Below are 27644 nucleotides of genomic sequence, written 5' to 3'. Positions count from 1 at the left end.
CTTTGGCAATGTGGTTGTCAAAGAAGAGGTTACTATCAACTTGGGTCCCCAGGTCCCTAATTACTTCTTCTGTACTTAATGGATTACCTCCTATGTGGTAATTTGTGGGCACTCTGTTTTTGCCAAAGGGTATAACTATACACTTTTTGGCATTTAGTTTAAGGCCATGGCTCTGGCACCAGTTATCCGTCTCTATGAGACCCTTTTGGAGGATGGTTGTGTCAGCTGGAGAGTCAATTATGGCGCACAGTTTGCAGTCATTTGCAAACTTGGTCAGCCACAGTCCTCCCGTGTTAGCCTGTACCTCAGAAAAATATATTCTGAATAAGAGGTGTCCCAGGACTGAGCCCTGTGGGACACCACTTGTAACTGGTTTAGAGTTTGACATGGCTTCAGAAATTCTGACCATGTGGGTTCTGTCCTTGAGCCAGTTTGCAACCCATCTTATGACATAGGGGTTTATATTTAGGCTGGAGAGTTTGTCTACGATGCCCGAGTGGGGTATTGTGTCAAAGGCTTTTGCGAGGTCTAGGTAGGCTGTGTGGACCACCTTACCCTCATCAATGGCCTTGGTGACCGTTTCAAAGAAATCTACCAGGTTCAGGAGGCAGGAACTGCCCTTGACAAAGCCGAATTGGGTAGGATCCAGTGTCTGTAGGTCTCCAATGTCTGTAGGTCTCCAATGTCTTTGTTTATGAGCTCCATAATGATCCTCTCCATAGCTTTGCAGACCAGGCTAGTCAGGCTTATGGGGCAGTAGTTTCCAGGGTCCGTAGAGGCGCCTCCTTTGTGGAGTAGGACTACTGTTGCTGTACGCCATTCTTTGGGTACATATCCTGTAGTAAGGCTAAGATTGAATAGCACCTTTATGTGAGGGTATAGCTCTTCTTGGAGTTCATGTAGCACGCAGCCCGGGACACCGTCCGGTCCCATTGATGCTGTGTTTTTTGCTTTGGAGAGGGCGGCTCTCACCTGGGCATCTGAGATGTCAGGGAGGCAACACTCTGCTGGGATAGATATTTGTCCTTTTGGGGGGGGGGGGGGGGGTTTGCACTGAACCTGTCTGCCAGGATGTTGGCAATGTCTGAGGGTTCAGTGTATTTTTTGTTATTATGGACTAACTGAGCATACCTGGGAGTTGCCACCCAGGTTTCTAACATAACTAAAGAAAGCCTTATGATTATCTTTTGTTGCTTGTGCAATTTTTCTCTCGAAAGTGGCCTTGGATGTTTTTATGAGTGATCGTAGTTTTTTGCTAGTACTGATCAGAGATGCCTTCCCTTTTAGGGATTTTGCTCTATCATGTAGTAGCTTCCTCCTTCTGTTGTACAGCTTATTTATGGCTGGGGTCCACCAGACAGGATGCCTGCCTTTGGGGGAATGGGGTCTTGGTTTTATTTGGGATTGCATGAACCATGCATTCCTGAAGGTGTCCATAGAATGCATTTATAAAGGATTCAGCAGATAGGGCCGTGGTTTCCACTGGCCTGGGGGCCTTGAAGGATTCCACTTTGGTTTTAAGAAGTGTGAAGTTAACTTTTGAGAAGTTCTTCACTGCGGTCTTTTGTGCTGGGGGTGGGGGCGGGATGTGGATTTTTAGTGAGATTAATTTATGGTCCGATCTTACCAATGAGGGGTATACTTCTGGTATGGAAAGTACAGTTTTGCACCTACCATAAATGCAGATGTCCGAACAGGATAGCATCTGCAGTCATAACAAATGGGTTGTCCTGTCGTCAGGCAGCCCTTCGGTCGGCCGGATTCCAAAGTCTGGGTCCGGCTTCGGCTGATGTCGCACTTCACCCGACGTCATCTCTGCTGGTCTTCGGGTATAAAGGCATCAGCCAACGCCATTTTCCTCAGTGTTTCTTGCCCCAGATGCCAGTTGCCCTCTTGGAAAGCTAAATTTTGGATAAATGCCAATGTTTCCAAAAAAGTAGAAGGCAAACACAAAAAATTAGCATGTATGTACATATATACATACAAATACACCATAAGAGACTCCCCCCCAGCTAGCTAATAGGAGGGTAAATACCCTAGGAGTACCACAGAGGGGAAGGAGGGTGGGTAATCCTGACTGCAGATGCTATCCTGTTCGGACATCTACATTTATGGTAGGTACAAAACTGTACTATGTCCTTCAAGGTAGCATCTGCAGTCATAACAAATGGGTAGAATACCATAGCCAACTAGGGGTGGAGGGAGAAAAATTATGGTGTAGTTAGGATCCCTTGCAGTACAGCAGTGGCAAACCCTGCTCGGGATCTAGAGTATAGAGGTAAATTATAATGCTTGGCAAATGTATGCACGGAGGTCCAAGTAGCCGCCTCAATAATGTCCTTGGTTGCCACTCCTCGTAAGAAAGCTGTGGTAGTGGCTGTAGCCCTTGTAGAATGAGGTCTTATGTTCTGTGGAATTGGTTTTCCATGGTAGGAGTAACAGAATCTTATGCAATTTCCTATCCATTTGGAGATTGTCTGTTTGGAAATTGCTTTTCCTTCCCTTCCTGTTGCATAGGCTACTAAAAGCTGGTCAGTTTTTCTGTTACCTTTGGTTCTGTCCAGGTAGTAGCGTAACTGTCTATGTACATCCAAGGTATGCAGCAGTCTTTCCCCTGTTCTGTGGATTGGGAAAGAAGGTAGGTAGGTGGATTGCCTGGTTTAAAGACACTCTGGATACCACCTTAGGCATAAATGTAGGATTAGTTCTCATGGAGACCCTATCTTGATGGAAGATTAGGAAGGGTTGTACTGCCATTAAGGCCTGTAGTTCAAACCCTCCTTGCTGAAGTAATTGCCAGTAGGAAAGCAGTTTTCCATGATAGGTGTTGAAGATCTGCTGTTGCTGCTGGTTCAAATGGAGGGAGTGTCAATTTTTCTAGCACAAAGTTCAAGTCCCATGCTGGTAATGGTGGTTTCCTAGGAGGTTTTACATTCTTGATCCCTCTGAGGAACTGCCTGAGTAGAGGATGCGAAAAGACAGGTGGATCGAAGCTGTATTCTGCTGAAATAGCTGATTCATGTATCTTGATGGAGGAATAAGACAGGCCTGTATGTAGAAGCTCTGCCAAGTACTCCAGGATGTTAGCAATATCTATGTTAGACACATCTTTTCCTCTTTCAGTACTCCAAATGACAAACCTTTTCCATTTTCCTGCATAGTTCCTTCTTGTTGAAGGTCTGCGGGCTTCAAGGATAATGTCTTTAACTCTTTGGGATAGGTCTGGGTTAGTTGCTGCTATGTGATGTTCCAGACAGTCAGTTGCAATGTTTTTAGGTTTGGGTGCATGATGTTGTAGTTGTTCTGAGTTAACATCAAAGGCATCAGGGGTATTGACCACATTCTCCCCCGAGACATGCTCCTCAGCAATGGGTACCAGTGTTGTCTTGGCCAATTCAGAGCTATCAGGATTATCCTTGGACGTTCCTCTGATTTTCAGTAGTACCTTGTGCATCAAAGGAAGAGGTGGAAATGCATATGCTGTCAGGCCTTTCCAACTGAAGGATAGAGAGTCCACCTTCCATGCAAGTGGGTGGCATGTCCTTGTGCAGAATTTTTTGAGCTGGTGATTGAGTGGGGATGCGAATAGGTCTATTTGTGGCATTCCCCATTTCTTTGTGATGGCCTTGAAGATGTCCGGGTGTAGCATCCATTCGTGAGCATCCGAGGTGGTTCTGCTTAACATGTCTGCTAGGGTGTTTTCTTTTCCCGGCACAAACATTGCCTGTAACTGGATGTTGTAGCTCAGAGCCATATTCCAAAGGTCCAGAGTCATTCTGCATAGGGGGTATGAATGAGTGCCTCCTTGTTTGTTGATGTACCACATGACTGTGGTGTTGTCTGTCCTTATCATTAAATGGCCTTCTTTGAGGAATGGTCTGAATTTCTGTATTGCTAGTTTTACTGCCAGCATTTCTTTTTGGTTTATGTGCAGGTGCAGCTGGTCTTGAGTCCACAATCCTTGTATGCATTTGTCCAACTTTTGCGCCCCCCAGCCTAGGTCTGAGGCGTCCGTTGTGATGGTTTGGCTTGCTTGAAAGTTGTGGAAGGGTAAGCCTGGGTTTGACTGGCATGCTTGAGCCCACCATAGGAACTCCTGTTTCAGGCATGGGATTAGTGGGATTTCGGTTTCTAAGCTGTGCCTGTGTTGAGACCATAAATTCTTTAGGTACCACTGTAGCTTTCTCATATGCAGTCGGGCATGTGGGACCAAGATTATGCATGATGCCATGAAGCCCAAGGCCTGCAGTACTTTTCTTGCTGTTAGTTTGTTCTGCTTTGTTAATGCCAAGAAGTAAAGAGGAGTTGTTTTGTTTTTCTGCAGTTAGGAATGCCATTTGTTTTACTGTGTCCAAATCCGCACCCAAGAATGTTCTTGTTTGGGATGGTATCAGTCTTGACTTTTGTAAATTGACTGTGTATCCCAGGGCTTATAGTAAGCAAATGACTCTTTGTAGATCTGTTGTCAGCTTGCTTTTGTTGTCCGCTTGTAACAGGCAGTCGTCCAGGTATGGATAAATTTGTATTCCCTGTAGCCTGCAGTGAGCGATTACTGATGCCAGGCATTTTGTGAATACTCTGGGCGCAGTAGATAAGCCAAAGGGCAATGCTGAGAATTGATAATGCTCTGATCCTGCAAGAAATCTGAGGTATCTTCTGCAATTTGGTCATATGGGGATGTGCAGGTATGCCTCCTTGAGATCTAGAGTTACCAGCCAACACTCCTTGCCCAGCATGGGAAGAAGTTGCTGTAGGGTCAGCATTTTGAATTTTGGGACAATGATGTATGTGTTTAAGACGGACAGGTCGAGAATAGGTCTCCAACTTTTCTCTTTTCTTGGTACTAGGAAGAGTCTGGAGTAGAATCCTTTGCCCTGTTCTGTTATTGGTACTCTTTCCACAGCTCTCATCTTTGTTAATTCTGCTATCTGCTTTAGAGCTTCTGTTTTTTGATTTGGAGATAGGTTTGGCATTCCTCTTTTTACTGGTAAGGTGTGGAAGTGGAACCTGTAGCCTTGGTCTATGGTTTGCAAAATCCACTTGTCTTTTGTGATACAGTGCCAATTTTTTGAAAATAAGGCTAACTTTCCGCCTAAAGGTGCTGCTATTTGCGCCCTGGTAGGCGGTGTCAGAGCCAAGTCACTGTGATTGTCCTGTTGTAGTGGCAGTGGTTGTGTCTGTGCTTCGGTTCTTGCCTTGCCACTGTCGTCCTCTGTAGGCACCTCCTCTGGATTGATTTCTGCCTCTAGAGCGTCTATTCCTGCCTCTTTGAGATTTTGAGGAGTCTGGAAAGGACCAATTTTTGGCAGGCCAGTTCCTGCTAAACCTTGGGGGCTGAACCTGTAAGAAATCCTTAACTGTTTGTACAGATTTTGCCTTTTCTTCCATTTTCTTCATTACTTGCTGAGCAGGTGTACCGAATAGACTGGCCTTATCCATAGGAGCATCTAACAGCTTTGCTTTAACATGATCCGGCAAGACCTGTTCTTTCAACCATGCATGCCTTCTTATCACTGTGCCAGTCATGGCTGATCTAAATGAAGCCTCCAGTGCATCATAGCCACATTTTAAAGAATGGTTACTAACCTGTTGGATGTTATTCACCATTTCTAAAACATATTTCTTATCTAAGGAGTCATCAGAGGACAGCTTCTTAGTTAACTGATCAAGCATAAACTCTTGGTATTGGATCATATAAAACTGACAGTTTAAAGCTCTAGCTGAGAGAGTGGCAGAGGTGTAAACTTTTTTCCCCCATCTCTCTAAGGACCTGGATTCCCTTTCAGAAGGAGTAGGGTTTTTTTGCTGAGGTCGAGGCTACTGCCTTAGGCCCCTGGGATATAGTCTCAGGATCTGCAAGTGGGGCCTTGTATAGGTGGTGATGAGTGTCTGGCACCCTGTAAAATCTATCTGGTTTGGCAGGGGCTGGAGGTAAAGTATCAGGAGCAGTGCAAACATCATTAAATGCATCATCCACAACAGGCAGTACTGGAGGTATAGCTAAGGGCCTATGTTGTGGTAAGTGCAGAAATGTCCTAAGCCTTTTCTTGAATCTGAGAAATCTTGTCCCTGCCATTGGAATTGTTCTCTCATGGCATGTAAGGTTTCCCCAAAGGAAAATTCCTCTGGCGGAGAGGCAGATGGAATGGATTCTTCAGCATCGGAATCTTCATATGTAGACAAAGGAGCCTCTGGCTGGTCTGTAATGTCTGAGTCATCCGCAGAATCATCAGAGGACACTGTCTCGGGGGGCTCTGCTCTAGATCTCTTTTCTGGTGGCTGAGAGGCCCTGTCTGGGTGAGATTGGGATCCCCTAATTAAGGATATTAAATCCTCTGCCAGAGTAAGCATTTGTGAACTAGAAGTGGGCCTGTGTGAGGGGGGCTTAACAGGCATTGATTTAACAGTTTTGGCTGCTTTAGCCCTGGCAAAGGCCTTAATAGACATGGCTGCAGGAGGCCTAGCAGCACCACATGCTGAGGTAGAGACATCCAAAGGGATGGTGTCTGATAAATCACTAGGAACCACAGTAGTAGGCAAAACTTCTGAGGCTGATTCAACTAAGGTAGCAGGAGCCTCAGTAGTAGTCATGGATTCGGCTGAAGATTGACCGGTTTTCTCGGTTTCGGCCGAAACCGAGACACTCGCGGCTTGCTTAACCGCGGTTTCGGCTGAAACCACGGACCGCGAGTGTCGGTCTTTTTCTTTGCGTTTTTTAACAATTTGGGTAGTCGGAGGGTCCGACGGCATAATGTACGCAAATCTGAGCCGAAAAACTGTTCAGCAAACTCCGACCGACGCCTAAGCGTTCGCCGGTTGAAGGAAGCACAGGCCGAACAGGCTGCTACGTCGTGGTCTGGGCCTAAGCAAGGCAGACAGTAAGAGTGGAAATCTTTATGAGGTATTTGTTTCCCACAAGTTAAACAGTTATTGACTTTTTCTGACATCGGCTGAGGCAAGAAAGAGTCCCCAACGGGGTACTTAGCTTTTTAGAAGTCTTCGAAGTAGTATTCGGTAGTAGTAAACTCTGGATTTGACCGACCGGCACTTGCGAACAGCTTCTGCTTCGGGCGCCACGCGGCAAGAAAGACTGAGGAAAATGGCGTCGGCTGATGCCTTTATACCCGAAGACCAGCAGAGATGACGTCGGGTGAAGTGCGACATCAGCCGAAGCCGGACCCAGACTTTGGAATCCGGCCGACCGAAGGGCTGCCCGACGACAGGACAACCCATTTGTTATGACTGCAGATGCTACCTTGAAGGACATCATTGTGTTCCCATGTTGGTGATGATCAGATCTAGTATGTTTTCCCCTCTTGTGGGAGTGGTGACCAATTGTTCCATAGCATTTGAGTTTATGAATTCTAGGAACCTCTGGGCTAGGGTGTTGGGGCTTGAGTAATGCTCCCAGTCTATGTTTGGATAGTTGAAGTCCCCCAATATGATGGTGTTTGGAGAGACCTTTATATTCTCCAGTGTCTTCAGGAAGGCCGAGTGGGGTTCCTGAGTTTGAGAGGGTGGTCTGTAGCATGCTACAAACTGAAAGGCAGTTTTGCCCACTGTTAGTTGCACATGGATGGTCTCCGATGCTTCGTGCAATGCCACTAACCTGGAGGTGTGGGTGTCCTTGATGAATATGGATACTCCCCTCCTTTTGTGGTTCGGTCTGAGTTTTGGGGCCGAAAAGCATGATATGAGGTATAACCTGGTAGTGCTGGGGTGCTCTCGGGAGCCTTGAACCAGGTTTCTGTCACTGCACAGACATCGATGTTCTCCATGCTGAGGAGGGCTTCGAGAGCGTGCATCTCGAGGTTTAGACTTCTGGCGTTGAGCAGCATTACCCTTAGTTTCTTTCTACTTGTGTTGTCTAAGGAGGTGGGTTTGTCTTTTGAGCCTTGCCTAAAAAAGGCACTATGGGGGTGGCAACAGCCTTTGCCAATATCCGAAAGCCCAGGGGTGACAGGAGCATGCCGTCCCTTGCTTAGCAACGTGGCTTGTCGAGCATGTCACCCCAGGCAGACAGATACTGGATCCCCTTTGAATGACACCAATACTTAAGCCAATTGTTGAAATTGATCATTTTGTCTTTATACTAAGGCATCATTCTTGGTGAGGGTAAGATGCTGCTCAAGGTCAGGGTCATACCGGCCTGGGCTACATGATCAGAGAGCTCCTCTAAGTCTTTTTTCATGTAGTCCAGGGAGGTACGTCTCAGGTCATTCACACCAGCATGGACGATGACTGAGTCATATTTGTACTTGCTTTGGAATGACCTGAGTGCTTGTGTTATGTGGCAGATTTTAGCGCCTGACAGGCAGCTCACTGTGACCTTTTCTTTGTTCAGCCTGGTGAGCGGGACGTCAGTGTGTCTGACTACAGAGTCACCTAATACAAGTGTATCAGGTATGTTGTTGAGCCTTAAGGGCTGTGGCTGTTTGGAACATTGACTTTGTGAGCTGTGTGTTGCCTGTGTTTTGTTTTGGGGTAGCGGTCGCTTGGGTGTCTGCTTTGGAGGTCTCTGCTGTTCTGGCAGATTTTTATTTAGAGCCTCCGAGTATGTGTTTGGTCTGCAGTTGTGGTAGGACTATGTGAGACTGGATTTGTGTGTGTGTGTGTTTACCTTTCCCTCCTGACTGGTTACGCTAGTACTGAGTCGAGAGAGCTCAGCCTCCAGTTTGGCTATATGGTTGCATCTCTCACATATATTTGTACTTGTTGGGAGGAGGAGAGGGTTGTCTGTGTACATGAGGCAGTTGTAACATTGCCTCAAGATTCCCAGATTCACCAGCTGGACTGGAGAGGAAACCAGTAACTGACCTTTGGACATGCTAGAATAGTATAGGGAACTCCTTTGCAACTGAACCAGAAAGGACCAATAGGGGATAAAGTACTCAAGGGGAGTATATGAGGATGTAGTGCTTATTTAGATTATTAGTGCTTAACTTATAGAAATTGCTTATATGAGCAAGTGCAGGGTTTTAGATTTAGAATAGAGTGTTTAATTTGAGAGTCAGAGCAGTTCCAAGGGAAAAAGTGAAGAGTAGACTTTGTGGAGCCGGGAATAGTTTAAACCCGATTAACCAGCGCTGCTCGATGCGCAAAATCGCACAAAGCCACGCTAAGCGATTTTTATACCAGGGAGAACAAAAGGATAGAAATTAGCCCAATATGGCCAATGAGCTACAAGTTGCTGGGCTGGGACCACTCGTACAGGGACAGATAGGCTGCTCAGAGTTCCCTCTCTCACAGTGAACAAGGAAGCCACCTAACTATTCAAGTATGATATGGGCAACACAGGAACTTTAACCACAGTCCTTGATTCAGCAAGCCTGAAAAACGGACTAGACTAGTACAGAAAGGTGGGAAAGCAGGGAGATTATTTTTTTTGTATTTTTTCTTTTTTCACAGATAACAGAAATGCAGCAACTTAAATAACTCTAAATACACAGAGGAGGCTAGCGCACTTGAGTGTGTAGCCTACAACTACGTTACAGATATACAAGCAAAAACGACAAACAGTAACTTTTTAAAGTGCAACAATGAATTTTAAGTACAGTAAGCAATGCAGATATCAGTAGGGTTCCACAGAAGCACTGAATAACCGCGTTTTCGGCGGAATTAGCGTTTCAGGGATACAACAAGAAAGAATCAATACTTAAACACTTCCAAAGTCTCTGTCTCTCGGCCGTTTGTAGGACTCTGCAGGGCACCACGAGGAGCTTTGCTGAGCTGTAAAAGAGTTAACCTGGGTTGTAACGTGCACATATCCAGGACTTGAAGTAGGATTTTAGCTGATTTTTGAAACTATGTTTGTCTGACTGTATCCTAACTTCAAGTGGGATGGAGTTCCATATTTTTGCAATGGTACAGGAATATAGGGAGTCTCCTGAATTATATTTGCTTTTGGATACCTCGACAAGACCCTTATTGGTGGATCTTAGCCAACGACTGTTAGTGTACTGATTGATTATGCCGTAAAGGGCTGGGGTTTTGTCAGGGTAGTACAGAAGTTGATGAGCTAGGGTGAGTTAGTTAAGGGCAAGTAGGTTAGGTAATTCCATCCATGAGAGTTTGTGAAGGGATAAGCAATGATGGGATCTATATTGAGATAGACATGAATCATCTTCCCGCAAATCCTCACGGTAACGGATTATTGTATTCTGGTATTAACCAAGACCATGGGTGTTTTGCATGTGGAATGGAGAATGGATTCAGAGTGTATAACACTGATCCCCTTAAAGAGAAGGAAAAGCAAGATGACAGCATACCACAGCCAGCAGGTCCATCTGATGGAGGTGAAGCAGATGACAGCATACCACAGCCAGCAGGTCCATCTGATGGAGTTGAAGCAGATGACAGCATACCACAGCCAGCAGGTCCATCTGATGGAGGTGAAGCAGATGACAGCATACCACAGCCAGCAGGTCCATCTGATGGAGGTGAAGCAGATGACAGCATACCACAGCCAGCAGGTCCATCTGATGGAGGTGAAGCAGATGACAGCATACCACAGCCAGCAGGTCCATCTGATGGCGGTGAAGCGGATGACAGTATACCACAGCCAGCAGGCCCATCTGATGGCAATGCAGCAGATGACAGCATATCACAGCCAGCAGGTCCATCTGATGACAGTGAAGCAGATGACAGCATACCACATCCAGCAGATTCATCCGATGGCAGTGAAGCAGATGACAGCATACCAGTCAGCAGGTCCATCTGATGGCAGTGAAGCAGATGACAGCATACCAGTCAGCAGGTCCCTCTAATGGCAGTGAAGCAGATGACAGCATACCACAGTCAGCAGGTCCATCCGATGGCACTGAAGCAGATGACAGCATACCACAGTCAGCAGGTCCATCCGATGGCACTGAAGCAGATGACAGCATACCACAGCCAGCGGGTCCATCTGATGGCAGTGAAGCAGTTGACAGCATACCACAGCCAGCAGGTCCATCTGATGGCAGTGAAGCAGATAACAGCATACCACAGCCAACAGTGGAATGTCAAGAAGATGTGGACTGCTGTCCTCCTCAACACCATGAAGGACTTGAACAGACACCATTAATCAGAAATGGTAGTGATGAGGAACTCTTTAGGAGCCCGAACCATGCAGCAGAGGGCAGTATCAACATACCCACAGAGCGGGGCACTGTCATTGAAGAGCCCACTGCCATCAGCTTTGTAAGTGCCCTTAAAATACCAGGTGTGTTGGAGTTTTCCCTCTGATTACTATTTGCCAAGCTTGTCAGCTACACCTTCCTTTACTGGCTACCACTGTTCATTCCCAACGTAGCACATTTGGATTCAAAAGGTGCTGGAGGTATATCTACGCTCTTTGATTTTGGAGGAATTTTAGGTGGGATAATTGCAGGTATAGTTTCTAACTACACGGGAGGGAGAGCGACAACCTGCTGTGTGATGCTCATTGTAGCAGCTCCCATGTTGTTCCTGTATAACAATATCGGTCAGAATGGAATTGGAACCACAATTGCTATGCTGATTGTGTGTGGAGGTCTGGTGAATGGTACATATGCTCTCATCACTACAGCCATCTGAGCTGACCTGTTTCAGCTCCTGCTTCACATCTGGAATACATTTTGGATCGCACCTGGTTTCTACAACAAGCTTTCTGTACTTTTTAAGGGACCAAGATGGGGACCAGGAAAGCTAAGACTGGGTCTTCCAGAGGAAATTCCCAAGGTTTGCTGTACTTTGAAAGTAGAACCGGTATACCCGAAGAAGAAAAACAGTAATTCTTCAGATATGGGACTGATGCACAATTATCAGTACAAGCAGAGGTCACTGTCACCTTTTCATTGCAAATGTCAGAGAGCAGCAAACAAGACATGGTGGTTACATTGGTGAAACTGGTGGACTTTCAAGAGAAAAAGGGCGACCTTTGGAACATTACAGTTTGCATGATGAGCGTAGCACTTCATACACACACCAATCTCATACACACCCCCACCCTCTCTCATACACACATACACCACACCTCACATATCTATACTACAATGCCTACCTTCCCAAAACAAGCTCTACTACTAGCTACCCTTTTAATATCCCTAACCTACATTACCCAACTTAGCCTCCACACTAATACATACCTACCTCTAACCACACACACCACCACCTCACACCCCCCAGATATATCCCACTCATATTCACAGATCTCTCCAGAACTTTACTCCTCCAGCCCATCCAATCTTTTCAAACTCTCCTTACTCCCTACATCACCATCTCCTCACCCCACTCTATCTACTTTCTCTAAGACAACCCTCCCCCCAAAAAACATACTTCCCTTTATCCTCTACTTTTCTTCAATCAGCTCCTCTCTCATATCTCACTCTCTCTGTCAGGTGACATCCACCCTAACCCAGGCCCAACCCCTACCTGTACCCACCCTAACCCAAGTTCTAATCAACACAAAGACAAGACTATCCGCCTCATGACCCTAAATGCACAAAGCCTCTGTAATAAAATCCCCAACCTTCATGCCTGGCTCTCTTACAACCAGCCAGACATAACCGCTGTCTCGGAGACCTCGCTCAAACCCTCCATCAGAGATAATGAAATCCTTCCTCCAGGCTACCACATTATACGCAATGATAGAACTCATAGAAAAGGAGGTGGTGTAGCAATTATCGACTCCTCCACTCTCACTTTTACTCCATTGACCAACCCCATCCCAACATTTGCCAATGCAGAAATGACTGTAGGCTTTCTAAAACTTAACTATAAATCCATCTGCATCTGCTCCATCTACATCCCACCCGGAGACAATACCAAAACTCTGGAAGACATCCTCTCTTGGTTTAACTCAAACATCAAATATGAAACCTACATTCTTGGTGATGTAAATATTAACTGGACCTCCTTCCTCATAGATACCCCATCTCACTATCAACCTCTACAATTTCACCCAACTAATAGACCTCCCTACTAGGCCAAACAAAGATGGTTCCTCCGGTACCATCTTAGATTGGATATTAACAACACATCCCAACCGTATCTTGAAAGCTGGTGTAATACCAGACCTCCTAGGCGACCACTTACCAGCCTTCACTGACCGCCTATCCTCACACATAGAAAAACAACATATTTTCAAACAATCCCGTAACCTATCTTCCTTCAACCCCAAAATCTTCTCTGAATGCCTCAAGGTTACTAATTGGTCCCCACTGAAAATCCTTCCACTAGATAACGCCGTCACATATTTTAAACCAAACCTTCCTTACCTTACTTGATAAAGTAGCCCCTTTACAAACCAAACGTATCAAAACAAATCCCTGCCCCTGGCTATCCCAAGAAACTAAATTGATAATCACTCAGAGAAACAAAAAGTGGAAACTGTACCAAAAACAGAAAAACCCCACCACCCTCCAAGAATATAAACATCTTCGTAACCTGGCCAAAAAATCAACAACAAAAGATCGCAAAAACTACTATAGCAGTCTGCAATACAAACACTCAAACAATCCAAAGAAATTCTGGACATCCATCTCTTCAATACTCAACCCTGGTAATGCTTCCAACCCCTGCCCCAATCCCAACCTCTCAAGTCTTGAAACGGCCACTAACTTCAACACATTTTTCATTGATTGTATAGCTAAATTATCCTCCACTTTATCCCAATCCATCCATCAATACTAACCCCTCACCCTGCACCCCAAACCCTCTCTCTCACCCCCCTCCTCCACCGCTATTCTCACTTAAACCTGTCTCCACCTATACTATAAAAAGACTACTGCAAAAGCTAAAACCATGCCGCAATGCCCCTGACAGCCTTCCAGCAAATTTGCTTCAAATATCAGCCGAAACTATAGCTTATCCCATATCCATCCTCATTAATAGATCCATTCAGGAATCCTATGTACCAACCATCTGGTGCTATGCATACATAATTCCTCTCCACAAAGGTGGTAAGAACACAGACACTACCAACTTCAGACCCATAGCTATACTCTCTCCTCTCCTCTCTAAAATTCTAGAGAAAGCCATCCACTCCCAGCTCATGCCCTACCTAATCCAGCACAAACTCCTCTCTCCCACCCAGCACGGCTTCCGCCCAGGACACAGCACCATGACAGCCTTCATTTCCTTCCTCGAAACAGTCAACCTAGCACGTGAGAGCGGCAAATACGTATCTTCTCTTTTTCTTGACCCCTCAAAGGCATTCAACACTATTTCCCATCCCCTCCTCCTGTCCCAGCTCTCACACTTGCATCTATCTCCCTCTACCCTAGACTGGTTCTCCAGCTACCTTTCCACGCGCCAGCAAGCTGTACAATGGAAAGAGTCAACCTCTCCTTTCTTACCTACACCCACAGGAGTTCCCCAAGGATCAGTACTTGGCCCCCTGCTCTTCAACTTATTCATTAACAACTTTCACCTCTCCATCCCTGAAGCCTCAGTCATCCAATACGCAGATGACTCCACTATCATCTGCTCAGCCTCCTGCCCCTCCAAACTTCTACTGAATACCCAAACAGCCTTTTCCAAAATTGAATCATGGATGCAATCGCATCACTTGGCCCTAAATGCCAACAAAACAAAGCTAATGATATTTACTCCCACTAAACTTCCCAGTTCCACAAAGTCTAATTTTCCATCAAAAGCCACAATAACACCCCTCTTGAAATTGTTCCTAGTACCAAACTACTTGGCATTACCATAGATGAAAACCTAAAATTCGACTCCCACATCCTCTCAGCAATCAAAAAAAAGCCACCAGAAAATCGGCCTCCTCTACAGACACAACTACTACCTTACTCCATCTTCCCGTCATACCCTTGCATCTACCTTCCTTCTCCCCTCTCTCTTGTACGGTGCTCCCCTATTCTCCAACCTACAACTTGGACTCCGTGCTAAACTTGAGGCCTGTTACAACAAAATCTGCAAATTTTACAACCAATTCTAAGAACTCTTCCCATCACTGTCACTCCCTACACACCCTAAACTGTCTAGAACTCCACAACCACCTAAAGTACCTACAACTTACAACAGCCCACAAACTCATCTTTAAACCAGCAGAAAGCCCCTCTCTTGCTAAATCTCTAACACCCTACACACCTACCCGTACCCTGAGATCCACAGGCCAAAACCTCCTGCATGTACACAAACCCATCCACCCAACTGGTAAACTACTACTATTCCACACTATAGCCAAACTATGGAACAATCTCCCCACACCACTACGTAATATACCTAACCACAACAATTTCAAATCCATGCTTCTCTCCCATCTCTCCTCCAAATGGGAATGTCCTTCACATGCTCCCACTTAAAACTCCCACACTACTAACTCCACACCTAAATTATCATTTCTTTGCCTACTTTAACTTAATTCAGAGATCTTGCTCAGAACACCTTTTCATAAATCTTTTGCATGCATGCCTCTGGCCTACCTTACTCATATTCTCAAACTTTCATTGTTTTTCTTATCCATTGTACCCATAATATTGTTTTCCTCTAATATTATTAATTTGTCTCTATTCGTATGTATTTGTATGTCTGTTTGGGGCTTTTCCCCTCGGGTCTCCACTGAAAAAGGGTAATTCTTACCCAGCTGGACCAACCCGGTTAACAAATGCAAATAAATAAATAAATAAGATTCAGTAGCAAATTTAGCTATCTTGTAAAACGTGGATAGCTTATTTAGGTCAACTAAAATGAGAGAGGCATATAGTAATGTGGACAGTAAGTGGGTTCGTGCTATGGTAGTTTTACTATTGACGGTCAAGGTGGTCTTACATTTGTAGAGTGCGCCTAGTTTTTTTTGTGCACCTAAGATATGGTTTGAGCAACATATTTATCAAATTCCATACTTTGGTCAATAACACCCAATAGTTTGGTGTGTGCAACTGGTGTAATATGGGTGTTGTCAGAGGCGATAATTTTGAGAGGGGAAGTGAGATCAATAGCTTTGGAGAGATGAAAAAGCATGAGTTGTGTTTTTTTGGGGTCGAGTATTAATTGGGAGTCTGCTAGCCAAGATTCAAGTGATGTGAAGGACTCCTGGGTTATTTTCTGTAGGAGTTGGAGAGTGTGGGCAGCGCAGATTAGGGTAGAGTCATCGGCATATTGTACTGAATAGTAGCTTTATAGAGGTTGTTTGTGAATATTATGAAGAGCAAGGGACCGAGTACAGAACCTTGTGGCACCCCTAGAGTGATGAGGAGAGGATAGACTGTCCTGCCACTTGACAGCCTGCTGTTGGTTAGAAAGATGGTCTTTAAACCATAGGAGTGCAGAGTTATTTAGTTTATTTTCTGAGAGAACAGTCAGGAGTTTACTATGGGAGACTGTATCAAATGCTTTTGAGAGGTTTAAAAAGACAGGTGATACCACATTGCCTAAATTTTGCTGTTGATTAACATGATTGGTGAAACTAATAAGGGCAGTGGTGGTACTGTGGCTGGGAAGAAAACCATGTTGTTTTGGCTAGAAGATTTGTTAGTGAGAAGGTATTTTATTAGCAGAGTATATGCATTTCTCAAGAATTTTTAAGAGTGGGTATAATACTGGCTATTGGTTGGTAGTTGGATAACTCAGTCGAGTTTCCTCCTTTAGTAGGGGTATAATGTGTGAAATTTTCCAGAGGTTTGGGACTTTTTGCTCGGAGATTGACCAATTTATGACTATAGTAACAGGGTATGATGTAGCCTTGCCTACAATTCTGAGGTAATCTGATGGGAGTTTAGCAGCAGCCAGTTATCAAAATATGGCAAAACCAGGAATCACAGCATCTCAAGCGAGTTGTGAACACTGCTATGCAGTTGAATACCCTGGGGCTGTGGTGAGGCCAAAAGGCAGGGGCCTGAACTGGTAGTGACTGGCTCACAGCTCGTGTAGGTACCTCAGGATCATGTATTTTGATGTGACAGTACTCATCCTGGAGCTTTTTTAAGCACATCCCATCATTCTTGTGCAACAGCAGCAGAATGGACTGAAGTGCGACCATTCGGAACTTCAAGTAGTTGCTGAATTGATTCAAGTTGAGTGGTCTTGGGTATCCATTTTTCTCTGGCACCAGAAACAACCTCAAGTTCTGAACCCTTGCTTTTCTGGGAACACCGTTTGTATGACACACACTGCTACTTCTGCAGCTGTTGCTTTACTCCGAGTGGAATTTCAGGAATGTTTCTGGTCTGACTGGGAGGCTGACGGGAAAAAGGTATGCAATAACATCTGGATATCATCATCTGCACCCAAGTATTTTTGGTGATGGCTGTCCGGCTTCTGGGTGCCGGAATAAGTGCCTGACTGCCTTCAGAGTGCAGCAGTTAGGAAAACTTTCAGGAGAGCTGAAAGGGCTTCTCAGAGAAAGGACCTCTGAAGCCCGGGTGTCGCAGGCCTGCTCTGCCATGTATGTGGGTGACGTCTACTGTTAGAGTTCCCCCCTCTGCCATGGGGCCTGTCCCCACAGGAGTCCTGGAAAACCCTTGCAACTTGTGGAACCATATCTTACTATCTCCTTTCTGGATCTATGAAAAAGTCCTTTGAGGGGGAGAGAAGCGTATCCCTACTGCAGATGTCTTCACATCCTGCTCACTCATAGAAAGGGTTCCCTTTCACTTTTGGATCGAATGAGGTGGGGGCCATCAAAGGCAGCACTGATGAATGATGACTTGAAGGGCTCCACAAAATCACAAAGGCAAATCCAGGCACGCTTCTCATTTCAATTCCTGAACCCATGTCTCTCAAAGATCCCGCAGAGGCATTCAAAATGGAATGAAGGCAGGCCAGTTGTGAAAAAACAACGGTGGTCTTGCCCTCTGCAGACATGCAGCCTGGCAGGCACTGGAAACTGCTTAAGTCCCTGTAAAATCTAGTTGTGCGTGTCAAATAGCTCAGCAGCCTAAGGTCACTAAACAAACATGCTTCCCAAACCTGTGCAACACCCTGAACTGAGGGAATGGCTGCTACAACCACCATAGCATCTACTAGGGGACCCTTGCTCCCATGGGCATGATCCTTTGTAACAACCTGGTACTTGTCAGGCCAGTTTGAGATTGGCACTGTAATATCCAGATCCTTCCAAGCCTGGCAGAAGATTAGGTCCAACAACTCATCTGCCAGGGTGTGGGGCTACCTAGGATGCATCTGAGCAGTGTGTGAAAGCCACAAGAAAGTACAGTTGTGTACCTATCATAAATGTATATGTTCGAGTGTATTCACTGTTGCAGTCATTACAATTGGGTTATCCTGCTGGCAGGCTACCCGCAGTCGGCCTGAATTCCAAAGTCCCGGTCCGGTGTCTGTTGCTGTCTCCTCCTCCCTGACATCAGTGCGCCAGGGGTATAAAAGATGCAGCAGACGCCATATTCTTCAGTTTTTCTTGCCCCAGATGTCAGGTGCCCCCTAAAGGGTCGGCTAAATTATGCCAATAAGCATGCATGCACTAAAGTAAACATTTCCTTCATCTACAAGCAAATACACCACATAGGTTGTATAGAACAGAGAGGTACAGATAAGTCCCAGCAAAGGAAAGGGGATGGTGGGTGGGTAACCTGAAATGCAACAGTGAAAACAATCAAACATCTACATTTATGGTAGGTACACAACTGTACTATGTTCATCGTGTTTCACTGCTGCAGTCATTACAATTGGATTGAATCCCACAGCTAAGGTTGGGAGGCTGGGGCTAAAAAGGATTTGGAGAGGCTATGAGGCCCTGCAGAACTGCAGTGGCAAAGCCTGCCCTGGATTTAGAGTAGAGAGGTAAGTGATAGTGCTTTCTAAAAGTGTGCACTGAACTCCAAGTTGCAGCCTCTAAGATGTCTTTGGTTGGTACTCCTCTGAGGAAGGCTGCTGAAGTGGCTGCTGCTCTGGTTGAATGGGGCCTAACGCCCTTAGGCAATGAGTTGCCATGCTGAGAATAGCAGAAATTAATGCAGTGGCCTATCCACTTTGAAATAGTCTGCTTTGAGATAGCCTTTCCTTGTGATCCTGCAGCATATGCCACTAGAAGTTGTTCAGTCTTTCTGAAAGCTTTGGCTCTGTGCAAGTAGAAGCGTAGCTGCCTGTGAATGTCCAAAGAATGCAGACGTCTCTCACCCTTATTCTGTGGGTCTGGACAGAAGGTAGGCAAATGAATTGTTTGGTTAAGGGCCACACTGGACACTGCCTTAGGCATAAATGTCGGGTTTGTCCTCACAGAAACCCTGTCAGGATGGAAAATGATAAAAGGTTCCACAGCCATGAGTGCCTGTAACTCAGACTAGTCTTGCAGAGGTTATTGCTAGGAGCAGAGCTGTTTTCCAGGATAAGAACTTTATATCAGCTGTAGAGGCTGGCTCAAAAGAAGGCAGTGTGAGTTTTTCCAAGACATAATTGAGGTCCCATGCAGGTATTGGTGCTCTCCTTGGAGGTATTATGTTTTTGGCCCCTCTGAGGTACTGCCTTAGTAATGGATGAGAAAATATAGGTGGTTCTGTATTGTAATGAGATGAAATGGCAGAGGCATGAATCTTAATTGATGAAAAGGATAGGCCTTTGTCCAGCATCTCAGTTAAGTATTGCAAAATCTGAGGAATATTTGGTACAGTCGTGTAAATTCCTTGTGCCTGGTTCCAAGCACAGAATATCTTCCATTTTTCTGCATAGGATTTTCTGGTGCTAGGCCTCCTGGCCTCCAAAATAACATCCATCACCGCTTTACAGAGAGGTGTGTTTTGAATGGCTACATTATCCGCCATGCTGCCAGATTTAAGGTCCTGAGTTGGCTGTGCAGGATCTGTTTTGTTGGGTCAATAAGTGAGGAATTTGAGGTAATGTCCAGGCTGGGCATTGAGACAAGTTCTTTAGGATTGGGTACCAGTGCTGGTGGGGCCAGTCTGGGGCAATCAATATCATTTTTGGCTTCTCTTGTCTGACCTTTAGGAGTACCTTGGAAAGGAGAGGCAGTGGTGGAAAGGCATATACTGTTAAGTTTTTCCAGCTGAAAGACAGAGCATCCACTTTCCATGCTTGCTTGTGATAAATCCTTGTGCAGAATCTCTGTAGTTGGTAGTTGTGAGGGGAGGCAAATAGGTCTATGTCCAGGCATCCCCCCAGTTCCTTATCATGCTAAAGACTTGTGGATCCAATTTCCACTTGTGGGGAAATATTAGGTTTCTGCTTAGTTCGTCTGCCGAGTATTTATCTTTCCTGGCAGGAATTGTGCTTGCAGATGTACTTGGTTAAGTCAATGCTGTGTCCCACAAAGTTATGGCTAGTCTGCAGAGGGGGTAGGAATGTGTGCCTCCCTGCTTATGTACCACATGACTGTAGTATTGTCCATCTTTATCAATAGTTGTCCTGGATAAAGTAGATCCTTGAAGGCTGTCAGGGCATTCTGAACAGCTAGCATCTCTTTTTGATTGATATGTAGATGCATTTGGCTTGCGGACCATGTGCCCTGAATACATCTTCCTGTCATATGGGGCCCCCAGGCATAATCTGATGCATCTGTTGTTAATGTCAGCTTGGCTGTGGGTAAAGTGAATGGCTGTCCCTTGTTGTGGTGACAGGCCTTTGCCCACCATCAAAACTCCTGTTACAGGCAGGGAATGAGGGTGATTATTGTTTCCAGGCTGTGGCAATGTTGAGTCCAAACACTTTTTAGATAACATTGTAGCTTCCTCATATGCAGTTTTGCATATGGAATTAATGCAGGATGCCATGAAGCCCAAAGCCTGCAGAATTTTTCTTGCAGATAACTGGGTCTTTGTTGCCAACATTTTGAAATAAGTAGTCAGTTGTCTTTGTTTGTCTGGCGTGAGATAAGCCATCTGTGCAGTTGTATTTAAGCTTGCACCCAGAAATATTATCTCTTGAGAGGATACTAGTTTTGATTTCTTTTTGTTTACTGTGTACCCTAGGCATGTTAGTAATCTTTTTACAAATGTCAAATGCTGTTGTAGAATGCTCTTGTTCTCTGCTTGAATAAGACAGTCATCCAAGTAAGGATAAATTTGTATTCCTCTGTCTGCAAAATGCAATTACTGGTGCCAGACATTTTGTGAAGACTCTGGGTGTAGTAGATAAGCCAAAGGGCAGTGCAGAGAATTGGCAGTGGATTGAGCCAGCTATAAATCTGAGGTATCTTCTGGATGATTGTTTGATTGGGACATGCAGGTATGCCTCTTTTAGGTCTAAAGTCACAAGACAAGCCTTCTTGCCCAGCATGGGCAGAAGCTGCTGCAGAGTCAACATTTCGAATTTTGGAATATCCAAAAATGTGTTTAGAATAGACAGGCCCAGTATTGGTCTCCAGGCTTTGCCCTTTCTGGGCACCAAGAACAGTTTTGAGTAAAATCCTTGTCCCTGCTCTTGTTGTGGTACTCGCTGAATGGCCCTCATGTCCACGAGGGAAGACACTTGTTTTTGTGCCTTTGCCCATTGGTTGTGTGGCAGGTCTGGCATACCGTTTGCCCTTGGCAGGGTGTGAAAGTGGAACCTGTAGCCTTGTGACACTATATTCAAGACCTATTTGTCCTGGGTGATCATGTGCCAGTTTTGTGAAAAAAGTGCTAGTTTTCCCCCTAAAGGAGCTGCCAGAAGATAAGTGCTTGGTGCTGGCAGGGGAAGTCATTGAGACTGTTTTCTGTATGGCTGTGATTTATCTTGTCTGCTTTTGGAGGTAGAAGCACCCCATTGTTTAGACCTGTATGAGCCTTGGGGCTGAGATCTGTCTCTGGGGCGTCTGTAATTGCCTCTTTGTGGCCTGTCTGACACTGAAAAGGACCAACTCTTTGTAGGCCAGTTCCTGCTAAATCTGGGAGGTTGTACCTGTAAGAAATCCTTGACTGTTTGCATAGATTTAGCTTTGTCCTCCATTTTCTTCAACACCTCTTTTGCTTTAACAACAAACAAGGTATCATGCTGTAATGGAGCATCTAATAATTTTGCTTTAACATGATCAGGCAGATGCTGTTCCTTTAACCAAGCATGCCCCCTAATGACAGAACCCGTAACAGCGGCCCTGCAGGAGGCCTCCAGATTGAAAATCTCAGGAGTCGGCCGACTGGCACTTGTGAACTGCTTTTGCTTCGGGCACCATGCGGCAAGAAAGACTGAAGAAAATGGCGTTTGCTGCATCTTTTATACCCCTGGCGCACTGACGTCAGGGAGGAGACGATAGCAACCGACGCCGGACCAGGACTTTGGAATTCAGGCAGACAGCGGGTAGCCACTGCGGGTAGCCTGCCAGCAGGACAACCCAGTTGTAATGACTGCAACAGTGAAACACGAACATCCACTACTAAGAGAGGGGGGGATAGGTTCATAGGTTGGTACTGAGCTATCTGCCCGAAGGCATATATTAGCCCAGCCACGTTGTGCGGTATTCACCGCCCCTTTAGTAGTTACCTAGACCCTTGTACTAGCAGCTAGTACCCTTGGCCCCTATCTAGTAGTGCTGTTGGTGTGATCCCCGGTGTGAACTTTCTGTTACCCATCCACTCATCAAGGTTCCACTTGAAAAGTGATAATGAGGGGCTCTGTCTTGCGTAGATCGGGACCCTGTTCCATAGTAAGGAAAGTCTCTGCGAAGGGAATCTATCCCTCCAGCATGTTCTATTCATTGTTGTGTTGAGGTTTATATCCCTAGAGTGTGTAGCTCAAGTAGATTTGGTTTTGCAAAGATGGAGCATGTTCAACAATTCTGGGTTGGACATGGCTCTGTACGTTAGACAGAGATTGCCTCTGAGAAAGCGGTATGCAACAGAGAACAGTCTTAGCTTTTTCAATCGTGCTGCATAGGGCAACTGTTTGAGGCCAGTAATTCTCTTGGTTAGGTACCTCTGTGGTCTCTCCAGCTGCTGGAGATGTCTAGCCAGGTACATTCCAGTTGGTGCATTGTACTCAATAATGGGTCTGATGAGGGAATAATAGAGGGGCACCATTACATCCTTAGATCTTGATGTGAACCCTTTCAAGATCAGATGGGTCACACAGAAGGATTTTCTAACCACTTTGGCAACATGGTTATCAAAGGAAAGCTGGCTATCTACTTGGGTCCCTAGATCCCTTATTTCTTCTTCAGATTTCAGGGGATTACCTCCTATGTTGTAGTTTGCAGGTACTCTGTTTTTTCCAAAGGGGATTACTACGCATTTTTTTGCATTTAGCCTGAGACCATGGCTTTGACACCATGCATCAGTCTCATTTAGGCCCTTCTGGAGGATCTCCATGTCGGCCGGAGACTCTATTATAGCACCCAGTTTGCAGTCGTCCGCACACACAGTCAGCCACAGCCCTTCTGTGCTTGCCTGTACTTCTGGGAAGTATATGCCAAACAGGAGGGGCCCCAGGACAGATCCCCGAGGCACACCACTCGTTACTGGTCTGGATTCGGACATAGATCCCGCTACTCTTTATGGGATCTGTCTGAGAGCCAGTTTGCGATCCATCTTGTGACATAAGGGTTTATGCCCAGGCTGGTGAGCTTATCAATAATACCAGAATGGGGAATGGTGTCAAATGCTTTAGCAAGGTCAAGGTAAGCAGTGTGTACCTCCTTTCCCTTATCTATAGCCTGAGTAACTGTCTCAAAGAAATCCACCAGGTTCAGGAGGCATGATCTGCCCTTGACTAAGCCGAACTGTGTGGGGTCCAGCGACTGGAGGTTCCCAATCTCTCCATTTAGGAGTTCCATAATGATTCGCTCCATAGCCTTACAGATCAGACTGGTCAGGCTTATTGGTCGGTAGTTCCCAGGGTCAGTTGCGGTCCCACCCTTGTGTAGCGGGACCACTGTTGCCGTGCGTCATTCTCTGGACACATCCTGTGGAGAGGCTGAGACTAAACAGGGTATTAAGATGCGGGGTTAATTCCTTTTGGAGCTCGCGTATGACACAGCCTGGGACACCATCTGGTCCCATGGAGGCAGTGTTTTTAGCTTTAGATAGAGCCTTGTTAACCAACGTATCAGTAATAATTGGACTTACACAATCCCCTGGAATGGTAATAGGCCCTGTAGGTGGGTGAGGGGGGGTGGGGGGGGGGATTTGCACTGAACCTGTCAGCCAAGATGTTGGCAATGTCAGAAGGGTCAGTGTATTTTGTTCCATTTTGTACTAGCTCAGAACAGACTTGAGCGTTGCCATTTAGGTTTTTGACGTAGCCATAGAAGGCCTTATGGTTATCCTTGACAACTTTCTTTTCAAAATTAGCTTTAGTTGACTTGATGAGGGCCCTCAATTTCTTACTAATGCTGATCAGGGATGATTTTTCTACTTGAGATTTGGTCTTTTTTTGTACAAGTCTCCTCCTTTTATTGTAAAGTTTGCTTAGGGCCGGGATCCACCAGACTGGATTCTTATTGCTTGAGGAAGGAGTCATGGTTTTATTTGGGATAGCACGGTCCATGCAATCCTGAAGATGCATATAGAGTGCCTTGGTGTAGGATTCTGCATCCTGGATATCATTATCCTTCTGCAAGGGAATAGTGAAGCTTTCCACTTCGGATGCAAGTAGTTTGAAGTTTGCTTTGGAAAGGTTTTTGACTATGGTTTTTTTGACTGTGGAGGTGGAGGCGTGAGGATGCCCAGGATTATCAGTTTGTGGTCGGATCTGACCAAGGAGGGAGTGATAATGGGTGTGGTACATATTTGTGATGATTAAATCCAATATGTTGTCCCCTCTAGTGGGGGAACATACTAGTTGTTCAAGGGCATTTGAATTTATAAATTCTATGAATCGCTGAGCATAGGAGTTGGAACACTGGTAGTTCGCCCAGTCTATACCAGGGTAGTTGAAATCACCCAATATTATGGTGTTGGGTAGGACCTTTATATTTTCCAATGTCTCAAGGAATGCAGAGTGAGCATCTTGGGACATAGTGGGCAATCTATAACCGGCTACGACTTGAAATGTGGTTTTGCCTGCTGATAGTTGCGCATGGATAATCTCTGGGGCATCATACTGCGCTACTAACCTGGAGATATGGGTATCCTTGATGAATATGGATACACCTCCGCCCTTTGTACTGCGATCCGGTAACTGAGGCCGGAAGGTATGATATGAATTGTAACCTGGCTGTGCTGGGGTGCTCTCTTGAGCCTTGAACCAGGTTTCAGTCACTGCACAAACACTGACTTTCTCCATGCTGAGGAGAGCCTCGAGTGTGTGCATTTTGAGGTTGAGACTTCTGGCGTGGAGTAGCATTACCCTTAGTTTTTGGTTACCTGTGCTGGTTATGGTGGTTGGTTTGTCCTTTGAGCCTTGCCTAAAAAAGGCACTATGGGGACGGCAAGAGCCTTGGCCAGTATTCGAGAACCTAGGTGTGACAGGTGCAACCCATCTCTGGCAAAACAGCGAGGCTTGTCTATCATGTCATCCCAGGCAGACAGACACTGGATCCCCTTAGAATGACACCAGAAGCTTAGCCAATTGTTGAAATTGATCATTTTGTCTTTGTATTGTGGTATAATTCTAGGTGAAGGTAGTATGCTACTCAAGGTCAGGGTCATACCAGCTTGGGCTACATGATCAGAGAGCTCCTCAATGTCTCTTTTCATGTATTCCAGGGAGGTACGTCTTAGATCATTCACACCAACATGTACAATGACAGCGTCATACTTGTACTTGTTCTGAAGTGACCTAAGTGCTTGTGTTATGTGGCGGATCAGAGCACCCGACAGGCAGCTGACAGTAACCTTCTCCTTGTTCAGCCTGGTGAGTAGAACATCCGTGTGCCTTACTATAGAGTCTCCTATTACTAGCGTGTTAGGTATGGTGTTTTGCCTTAAGGGCTGTTGTGAGGCACACTGCTGAGGTGAATTAAGTGTTTTCTGGCTTCTGGATCAGAAGACCAGCCACCTTTCTGTCACAAAAGTTCAAGTATTTCACCGAGAGACATCCTCAAGAGGCAATCTGGGGGACCCCCCCCCCCCGCTCCTTCATCGAAGTCAGTGTCTTCTGTCAATGATTTCTGTGGGGAATCCAAGTGTCTCCTTTTGCACATATGCTTCCAAGGGGGCTTACCGGTGGGGTGCTCTAGGGAAGACTCAAGTTGCGAGTAGAATCCTGAAGGATAGTCTCCAGGCATGACCGTGCCAGCTGCAAGACACAGCACCAAAAGCAGGCAGATGAAGAGGGAGGAAGACCAGAGGGCAAAGGATGTCTTGCTCAAGGATGTGGAAAAAGTTCTCTCCACTACCTCAAAGGCAGAAGCCATGGAAGAACCAAGAGCTGGACTGGTAGGAGCCAAAGCCAACTGTCAAGGACTAATCAGAGTATCCAGGGGTCAAAGCCAAGTTATCTAGTGCCAAGGTCAAGAAACAGGGAAGGCTCCAAAAACAGAGTTAAACCCTACCCACCAGATCCAGAGCCAATGCTATTGCTATGAGATTTCTCTGGCTCAGACAGGGTCATGGCCACCTGGATCAGAGACATAGCCAGAGTTTAAGGCCAAGCCTTTGAATCTGACAAAAACTTAAAATTGTCCAAGAGCTCCGAAACCATAGGATGGATCCGAGTAGGAATCAAGTTGTGCTTGGCTGAAGGTAGGCTCTCAGGTCCAATGGGAGATTAAAATAACCCAAACTGAATCTGGGTCCTGAGAAATTTCCTCATCATCCTGTTCTCATCTGCTTCAGCTAGAATCCTAACTGACCTGAGGGATAAGAAAGTTGAAGGTGGTCTGGATACCCTTTAAGGAGTCACCTGCAAAAAGGAAGAATGGGGCCTTTAAGGGATAGGATCCAGAGTAAACCTTGACGAGTGGTGGACCGGAGGCTTGGATCTGGTCAGATCACAGGAAACAGATTCAAAGATTTTTGCACCTTTTTACAAACAGCCAAAAATAGATAGAGAACTACTGGGGGATTGCTTTCTTGAGTCCTTGGCCTTAACCAAAGAATCCCCTTTAGCTTTCTCTGGAGATCTTTTAGAAGGGGGAGCTCCAGCAGAAGCAGTAGTAGAAGGCAGCAGGCCTTTTAACACAACTATCCTATGGGGTTCAACAAATGCTCAGTGGCTGCAACCTGCACAAATTTCACACTACATTAAGATGGGCAGCCCATAGGCAATAAACACACTCGGGGTTGGCATCAGAGCTGTGGAATTTTCTGCCCACATGAAGTACACTTCTTGAAGTCTATAGCCTTATCAGTCACCTTTAACAGGTGCAAACAAATAAGATGCTAAATGGATAGGAGGAGGAAAGGAAAGTAGTTGTCCAAATGTACAGGATATGAAATGGGAGACCAGAGAGACTGAAACAAAGTAAAAAAAAAAAAAAGCCTCTAATTGGAAAACTCGGGGCCCAGATGCAATAACTAATATATGACAAAGTATTAGCATCTTTGTACGAAGATTTAGCCATGAGCAAGAACTATTTATATGCACACCCCGAACACACACCAGCCTGGCTAACAAGAAAAACAATGCTCCTACTCAAGAGCGAACCTGCAAGCTACCCTAAAAATCACAGACCAATAACTTGCCTTCAGATAAAGAATAAAAGTATACACTGGAACTGATGCAGAGTTTACAGTCAATCCAGAAAAGAATTATGGCAATATAACAAAAGGGTAATAAAAGAAAGTCATATGGAACAAAGGATCATTTGTTGTTAGTCATCGAAGAATTTAAGTATAGCATGGACAGACTACAAAAAAGCTTTTGACATTATCCCACATTCATGGATAAGAGGA

At 45.5% G+C, this 27644-nt stretch overlaps 1 protein-coding gene across 1 annotated transcript in view; it reads right to left on the bottom strand.

Moving 5' to 3' along the window:
* The window catches only part of CDC27 (cell division cycle 27), a 2763676-nt gene that overhangs the window by 2296343 nt on the left and 439689 nt on the right, over positions 1–27644 (bottom strand). Inside the window, exon 6 of the mRNA XM_044055179.1 lies at positions 6241–6257. Coding sequence (XP_043911114.1) covers positions 6241–6257 — 17 coding nt within the window. The remainder of the gene's footprint in view (positions 1–6240; positions 6258–27644) is intronic.

The sequence above is a fragment of the Protopterus annectens genome, chromosome 13.part0 (genome assembly GCF_019279795.1).
Source record: "Protopterus annectens isolate FY-2018-M chromosome 13.part0, PAN1.0, whole genome shotgun sequence".
NCBI lineage: Eukaryota > Metazoa > Chordata > Ceratodontiformes > Protopteridae > Protopterus > Protopterus annectens.
Note: the sequence above shows the minus strand (reverse complement) of the source record. Positions and strands in the feature narration are given on the sequence as shown.